We start from the raw sequence: 8,957 nt of genomic DNA, 5'->3' as shown, positions 1-8,957 counted from the left end.
GTAATCCCAGGAAATAGTTCGATATATTCAACGGTTCAGCCGCTGGCGATTGTACTCGAATTAGCTGCCACCTAAAAAACCCAAATATACTTCGATTAAAAAACTGGTAGATACCTTGAGATACATGGACTTACCTACGCTCTCGGGGGGAGGGGGGGGGGAAGAAAGCATTAATTTGACGGCACTTCCCCGTCGTGGGCATCGCCATAAACAATTTCGGTTTATAATACAACCTTAACTAATTTGTCAATTAATTCAATTTCCCTAAAATATTAATGATTTACGTGAACTAATGCTATTAAAGAGATCCTTCATTGATGTTGATTGGACATATTGATCCCTTGTGATGGAAATATCAATACAGTCAAGCAGGACATGCTTGACCGTGATTCTCTCATCACAAGGGACACACAATGGAGGATCCTCACCTTTCAATTAATATTCATGCGTTTATCTGTTGTGGCCAGTACGACATCGTCGCATGATGACCTCTTGAAATGTGGACTGGCAACCCAGGCAGATGTGACCGATGGCTGGTTTAATGTCATGTAACCTAGTCATACCTACTTGGGTGTCCCGCTTCTTTTGTTTTAGACCATGAATGTAAGATCTAATCATAGGTTTATAGGATCAAGCAAAACAGCATACCGCCATGAATATTGGGAAGCAACGTGTATGCAGCATGCTTGAATAATAAACGAGCCTTCGACACGTTCTGACACAGAGGACTTCGACACGTTCTGACACAGAGGACTTCGACACGTTCTGACACAGAGGACTTCGACACGTTCTGACACAGAGGACTGTTTTTAACGTCACACCAACTCAGGATCTCAGGACTCTCACGGAAGCTTCTATTCGATGCCTATACACATCTAACAAGCTCAGTCGCAGTGAATGGAACCCAGTCAAGATCATTCCCAATACAACAAGGGGTACGACAAGGAGGAGTCCTATCCACAACCCTCTACCTCATATTTATATAGACGAACTCCTTGGTCAACTCGAATCTTCAAACTGTGGTGTCAATGTCATGGATCTGAGTCATGATAATCCTACCGACGTCACCTTGTTAGCCATATCCCCAAGTGCCCTCCAGTCAACGCTAGATATTGTCTCTAAATATGCTAGCAAGTGAAGATATGAACTCAATCCTTCAAAGTGTCATGTGATCGTCTTTGGCCCTAAAGCTGGATCTTCTACAGTAGAATGGCACATCACTGGCGAAAATGTGTCCACAATATCCTTTACACTCCACTTAGGGATGCAAGTCATCAATCACCTGAAAATGATGGCTCTGTGACTCACTCCTTCAAGAAAGCTAAAGCCTGCTTCCATGCTCTGATAGAATTGGATTGAAACCCAAAGGAGTAAACTCGTTGAAATCTGGAATCACAAGACCACATTGCCGCATATTGTATGGACTTGGACTCAACTTTCCCGACAAAATATCAGACACCTTTCTTCAACATGACATTACATGGGAAAAAACACTGCAAGGATTCCACCTCCGGACGAGAATGTGTTGAGCATGATAAACTGGCTACCAATCATAGAGGATATACACAAAAGACAAATGATGTTCTTCCATAGACTCTTCTCACTCCCAGAAGACATGCAGCAGAATAGTGAGCACGCACAGACAGTGATGAAGACTTCCGGCGCTTGAAAATGCTATAGCAAGTTCCTGGACCTACAACGTCTACGTCGACGACGACGAATCGCCGTTCGGCTTCTGCATGTGTGTAAGGGACAAAGCGGATCTCCGCACCGGGAACATTGACCACTCTATCCCGGTGTGCGTTCTGTGATGTGTTTACGTGTACCATTTAGACCATTATTTCCCAACCATAATAAACATGGCTGTCGTTGTTGTCTTCAATTCTACCGCTGACTTCTGTTTTCCGTCTGTTGTCCACCATCCCGATCTACCATCCGAGGCCTTGGTGATGAATTATCACAAGTCGTTTCTTAATTCGTGATATTGTTCTTGGTTCATAAGTGAGTTGGTTTCAGATTTCGTAAGTTTAGTTAAAGTAAGGTCCACCTCTGACCTTACTAACTGCCATGGTGGAGAAGAGAAAAGATGGGCTGGGGCTATATTTTTAAGAGTTATGTTAACTGCAGAAATATTCTTATTCCAAGTGGTGGAATAAGTGATGATTTTTCTTTATAGAGTTCTTTATACAGAGGATGAAAAACACAGTTAGATGCAGGATTTGATTCAGTTGAAAAGGGTAATTTAAAGCGGCGAAGTTTAAGGGACGGCTCATCAGCCTCCACATATAAATTCTGAATCGGTGAAGTTATAAAGTCTCCAAGGCAGTGCTTGAGGCCTTCGTGAGGAATAGAATTAAGTATTTTTAAATTGCAATTACAAGCTCCGCTATAATGTTGCCTAAAGAAAAGATAAATTTGCCCTAAAAATAGCGTTAATATATGTTATTTTTGAAAATATAGGCATTGAAGTTTTCTAATTGTCAAACATAGTGATCATTTGAACTTGTCAAATTTGTATTTTGTGCAAAGAAAACATCAGATGGCACTATTGTACGTGGTCAGATGGCACTGTTAAGTGATCAGGTAGCACTATTAAGTCAGATGGCACTATGAAGTGGTCGGATGGCACAATTAAGTGGTAATATCAAGTGGTCAGATCGCTCAATTAAGTGATCAGGTCGCACTATTAGCCAATATACGTTAGTGGTTTTCCACTAAGTCCTATTTTCACAGTTACCTCCCTTTGAAAATATCCAATATGGCGTCGAGAAGTGTCAAAGCAATGTGAACAATAATATATTATTGCTCTAATCAAATAACGCCGTGGCATGATTGCATGATATCCCTTGTAATGGACAGGTTATTGTCTCGGTTCACATGAGTGACATAGTTGAAAAAACGCTGGCATCCTTTCCGAAGTTTCTGTCGGAAGGGCTCCTCGGAGGCAGCCAGACTCGATCATCCAAACATGACATTCCCCCGGGTCTACGCCAGTTAATTGCGGCCACATTGAGTGCACGGTCAAAGAGCGTAAGTGTGACACACTTTGTTAGTTATAACATATCCCAGCATGCACTCTAAGCTAGGAAAGAGTTCTTTACGTACCCGCAGCCTATTTCATAAGGTACTTTTCATTACTTGTATATCTTTGTATTTATTTGAAAAAAATAATTGGGGGGGTACGTAAGGAACTCTTACCCTACGCTATGTGTTTGATGATGTAAATTATTTACGAAATATGTACAAATAAATAAATAAATATTGACAAATAAATCCTTTATCGAAAACCATGCCTGTAATAATTAAATGCAACATACATCTCATGATAATAATGATTAACCAGAAGCCACAAACATGTACCATAATAATCTTATTATGAGTAAATCGCTTAAAACGTAGGAAGATGAGCGGGTTATTAACGTGGCTGAGCAAGGTTATGTCTGAATGAGGAATCATTAAACGAAACAGGATTTAAAACGTATAAATACTTCAGTCAATCTTGGTGCATATTTCTGTCCGACTGAAATGTTCTTACATCTATATCCAATTAAATACCACCCCAGAAGGTTCCTATTCATCATAGTTAAAGGGGCACTGATCCAGAGCAATGTTCGTAGACTGGTTGTTGCTTTTGTTATTGTTTTTCTCCACCTGTGAATACGCAGATGATATCCCAGATTTCTTGACTGGTTAGTTACCTCTGCTGCGCCACCCTTGTGCACAAATGATAGTATAAGTATAGACTGATCAACAAAGATGAAATCTTTTTTACTCGATAATATTTCCATCTTCATTATTATAATAACAAATGAAAACAGTTTGAAGTTTAACCATCTGCCGGTGGTAAAAAAAGTTAGGACTGAAAAATAACGAATGTACGTCTTTATATTTTGTCATATCCTAATTAGTTTTTTATCATATTTGTATGCATTTTGAAACTTAATAAAATGCACAGGATTAGCTTATACTTAGTGAATTACATGACTGTAATATCTAAAGATTTTATAGACTGCCAACATGAATCATATTTCACACACACACACACCTAAGTGCGACCTAGTGTATGTTGTCTGTCTCATTACACTTAATGGCAAAAACAAATGATTCTGTTGAATGCTATAACAAATGAATAAAACAAAATGCAAATATTAAAATTAAAACAGACTAAAGTTATAGCAACAATATCAGGCTATTACCATTTTCAGGGAATGTATCCATCAATATCCACATAAAGGAATGATATGCCATTCATCTGCAGCTGACAAAGAATCCTGTTCCATGTCATGTGTCTTTTAACAGTCTGATATGAGGTAAAGTGATCTGTTGTTTCACATCTCATTGTCTCATTGGTCACCCAAGATAGTACACCTGGCAACTAATTGCATGATGTCCGCCATTCTTTAAAAAGGTAATTTAGTTAGTCAATAATGAGCAATCAATCAATGTATTGGTGGTTAATCCTTTGAAGGAAGGGCGTTGTTTTTTACACAGACACTTTACGACAGGGGACAGGGGGTATTCAGTATAGATTAGTAAATCCACATACATAAACACTACCTTTTGACAAATCCGTTGTGCAAGATAAAAACAATTAATCAATCAGTGTGTTATTGGTTAATCCTTTGGTCGATGTTATTCAGCACTTCCATGCACATATTACATAAGATGTAATACATTTGCCACATCAGACCTCAATGTATAATAATGAGTATTTACTCCAGACACAAGAAATGCCAAATGGGAACCTTTGACAGGTAATCTGAGTGGTGTTCCCACTAATTATACCTGTTATGAATTCATTAACTGACCATCAAGTGAATGATGACAAATAACATGTGTAGATTTACCACCAAACACGCGTTACAGCAAGAGAGTAGTAATCGCTGGATTGCATGCAAGTTTGATTGCCTGAAAAAATTCTTATGGGCCGACACTGTTTTGAGGATACGAATGGAACTTCATTGTTGCATAAGAAATACATATAAGCATTTGCTGTTAACCTATGAACCTAAGTAAATTTGAAGATTTTTTTAGCAGTGGCAAAGTGGGGTTGTTTAGTTTACGGATTCAAATACTAGTACATCAAATGTGTGTGTTGTAATATCATATCATAGGTGATAAACATCATATTTTTATATGACAGGATAAAATATCGAGTTAAAAGACACAGAAATAGGATCAAATTGGATCAGTCATTTTACCATCCAAGCATTAGAAAATCTGAAAAAGACTACACTGCTGGGATACTTTATTACAATAAGACAAGAAGTACCGGGGATATTTTCAAATAGTGGCATCTGATGGGCATCCACCCTTCCTAATGCCCTACTGTTTAGGTTAAAGACATTCTGCCAAGGTGGACAGTAGCCCAGTCTCCGTATCCGTCACAGTTGAGGGAGCAGGTACTCACCAGTCTGCAGCTTGGCTTTGTAATTAGACTGTTGGCTAGAGTACTAGAAGCATTAATCGCTCTGGATCAGTGCCCCTTTAAAGCATGCCCACTTGTAAATCATACAGTCCCTTCCCCCACTCTGAACATTATCTCTGTCACAAGCGTTCGGTCTGACTTGGCAAAGGCTCTCAAAAGCAAATCAAACCGAACAGATGTATCTTGAATTGTGTTTCAATCCATAAAATCGTATTATATCTGCCTAAAAACCACATTGTGATGTTACAATACATCACATGTAAAGATAGCTGGTGAAGCCCTTTTCCCTGTCCATTCCCAACATAGCCTCAATCAAAAGTGTTTAGTCTCTGATCAGTCCTACTTGGCCTGGGTTCTCTTTGTGAACATTTAGAAATTAGAGGAACAAAAATTTGATGTTCAGCTAGCTTGGCCTGTTTTTGTAGTGGGCTGTTGGAGCAGAGTTGGGGCGATGCATGCCTTCCTGTCCTCCTTGGAAATTGTCTGACCGAAGGTACAGAACATATACCCACCAAGGTCAGGTACGAGGCCCGGTACGAGTTTTCCAACAATACTCCCAGGAATGTTTGCTAGGCCTACTGTTGGCCAGGCTCACTCGGGTTCTAGGTAGAAGATATACCCGCCTGGTGGTGGCCTTCTGGCGAACCCTCTACAGGTGTATGTTCCTTCAGGTATCTGTATGGCCTCTCTCAATACTTCCCTCGGAAAGAAGCCCGGGCTCTATGGACATCCTGGCGGTAGTAGGGCTTCCCATTTGGGAAACACAAATTCTACATGTCGATCCTCTTTCTTTTCCGAAATGGGCGAGTAGCGGACTTTGCCAAGCCTACTCAGAAATGGCCCACCAACCAACCATAGCTTTTCTATTCCACTGTTGTCTCACATAGTTTCTTGTAGCTTGTAGCCATATACTGGAATAGTAGCAGCAACTGTCAGTTCTTCCCACTGTACTTCCCTACTGCAAACCTTTTTCATGCATAGATGCACTCCCGGAACATCTGTAGCTTTTCTGTGTTTGTTGCAATGGCGATGCTGCCACTTCCATATACTTTGGCCCGCTTTAGGTTGGCAATGGGGCAAATATTTCTCCGTCCAGGTGGTGGGTCTGCTTTCCCAGCTAGCTGCTGGGAGATATAAGAACTTTTCTCGCATGTGCAATTGTCTACCAAATTGTCGGGGGTCTTGAATTCTTCTGGAACCTCTAGCGGGAGTCGCTTCGGGGGTGTATAGTCTATATCTTTGTTTTTACAGAGAGCGCATTTCTTGCTGCAAACGCAGTGGTTTGTGGCGCCGCACTTGCAAGTAGAGTTGTCTTGGTCGAACATGGCAGGTACTTGGGGTATAGCAGGGAGGCAGTCAGTGCATTGGTAGTGTCTGTCCTTTGTTTCTGGGCAGTCGGCGAGAACGATTCGGAGTTTGCCTGCTGCAAGTTGAAGTTGGTTAGGGTATATGTAAACAAAATCTACTATTTTGCCCGTTTTCTACGAATTGGCTAAAGCACAGTAAATATAGTTCAAGATACTGTCTATGAATCGGATATCTCTAATAGAATGTGTGTCCCGATTGCTCTTGATTTCTTTCTCTTTGTCGGAAAGGAATAGATGGGGACACTTTTCTAGCAGGGTCTCGAAGACCATTGTCCAGCTTGGCCCCGTTTGTGTTTCAGAACTTGGGTCTGTTTGTGCTTCTGTGTCACAGTGTGTGTGTTTGTATCTCAGAGTCTATATTGCCTTGGATTTTTCCCCCACTACTATACTACTCAGTTTACGTCCATAGATTATATAATATAATAACATATTATAATAAATAAAAAATACTTTTTTATTTATACAATATTTTTATTAAAACATTGTTACAACTGTCACAGGACATTTTCAGTCGCAGAAAAAGCATACATGTACCCCAAGGAAGATTCTCTTCAAAGAATTGAAAACCTCTACAGGTTTGGCTAAGTTTCAGTACTGTGTCTCAATTTGTATGCTGACTGGAGTCTTTTGAGATGATCTTGTATCCTTTCGAGTACAATCTTCTCAAGAATCTTGGGTAGGAATGCCAGATTTGAGATAGGGTGGAAGTTGTTCAATACCTTGGTATCCAAAGATGCCTCTTTGAGGTGCTTGTTTCAATACAGGAGGGACATGACCGGTCTCAACCAAACAGAGCTTGTTTAAATACAGGAGGACATGACCGGTCTCAACCAAACAGTGCTTGTTTAAATACAGGAGGGACATGACGGGTCTCAACCAAACAGAGCTTGTTTAAATACAGGAGGGACATGACCGGTCTCAACCAAACAGTGCTTGTTTAAATACAGGAGGGACATGACCGGTCTCAACCAAACAGTGCTTGTTTAAATACAGGAGGGACATGACCGGTCTCAACCAAACAGTGCTTGTTTAAATACAGGAGGGACATGACCGGTCTCAACCAAACAGTGCTTGTTTAAATACAGGAGGGACATGACCGGTCTCAACCAAACAGTGCTTGTTTAGATACAGGAGGAACATGACCGGTCTCAACCAAACAGTGCTTGTTTAAATACAGGAGGGACATGACCGGTCTCAACCAAACAGTGCTTGTTTAAATACAGGAGGGACATGACCGGTCTCAACCAAACAGTGCTTGTTTAAATACAGGAGGGACATGACCGGTCTCAACCAAACAGTGCTTGTTTAAATACAGGAGGGACATGACCGGTCTCAACCAAACAGTGCTTGTTTAGATACAGGAGGGACATGACCGGTCTCAACCAAACAGTGCTTGTTTAAATACAGGAGGGACATGACCGGTCTCAACCAAACAGAGCTTGTTTAACCCCCTGGATGCCACGGGGACATATATGTCCTTCCCCTTCAACCCTCAATTTGAAGTCCAATAAACATCAAAATATCCCACGCACACAAATACACTTCATAGTTTTGAATTCTGCGGGAAATTTCCTGTTTCTTGATACCATCCACTATTATTTTAGACAAAGCTCAAGTGCTGAAAATGACCTGTCAAAATAGGCTTCATCGAAAATGTCGCCATTTTTGACACAGTACGAAATCGCGATTCACAGCGTTATTTGCTGTATGTTTTGAAATGTGAAAACCGGACAATTCCTGGGAGTACTGAATTTCAAAAATAACGTATTCATGATCACTGATATCCGTTTTGCATGAAATCGCTAATTATAATTCTGAAACGTTGCCGATGAATCTAGAATCTGTTGGGATGTTTTCGAAAATGCACTTACACGAACGCCGTAGAGCGCTTTCCGCCATATTGGATAGTGTTTACAAAATCACGTTTCGCGAAAGGCCGGTATTGAGACGCCTATTACATCACGTATATTTCATATTCAGCTTCGAAAAATGCATCACTGAATTCCCCATACATTTTAGATACTGGGTGTGAAAACGAACGCTGTGCTCGAAAGACTGCGCTGGTTCGAAATGTAAACAAAGACAAATTCTGATTTTACACTGCGTAGCATTTTCTGAAATTTTCCAACATTCATCTGTCTATTCATAGCTTGCAATGGCTC

The 8,957-nt window shown here is 40.5% G+C and overlaps 1 protein-coding gene across 1 annotated transcript in view; it reads left to right on the top strand.

Moving 5' to 3' along the window:
* The first annotated feature begins 2,752 nt into the window (after nucleotides 1-2,752).
* Nucleotides 2,753-8,957, top strand: part of LOC124279913 (AP-4 complex subunit epsilon-1-like) — a 35,362-nt gene continuing 29,157 nt past the window's right edge. Inside the window, exon 1 of the mRNA XM_046715794.1 lies at nucleotides 2,753-3,030. Coding sequence (XP_046571750.1) covers nucleotides 2,878-3,030 — 153 coding nt within the window. The 5' untranslated portion in view covers nucleotides 2,753-2,877. The remainder of the gene's footprint in view (nucleotides 3,031-8,957) is intronic.

The sequence above is a fragment of the Haliotis rubra genome, unplaced genomic scaffold, assembly GCF_003918875.1.
Source record: "Haliotis rubra isolate DU_JTF1 unplaced genomic scaffold, ASM391887v1 Scf258, whole genome shotgun sequence".
Classification (NCBI taxonomy): domain Eukaryota; kingdom Metazoa; phylum Mollusca; class Gastropoda; order Lepetellida; family Haliotidae; genus Haliotis; species Haliotis rubra.
The sequence above is the reverse complement of the archived record's forward strand: the minus strand, read 5'-3'. Positions and strand labels throughout refer to the sequence as shown.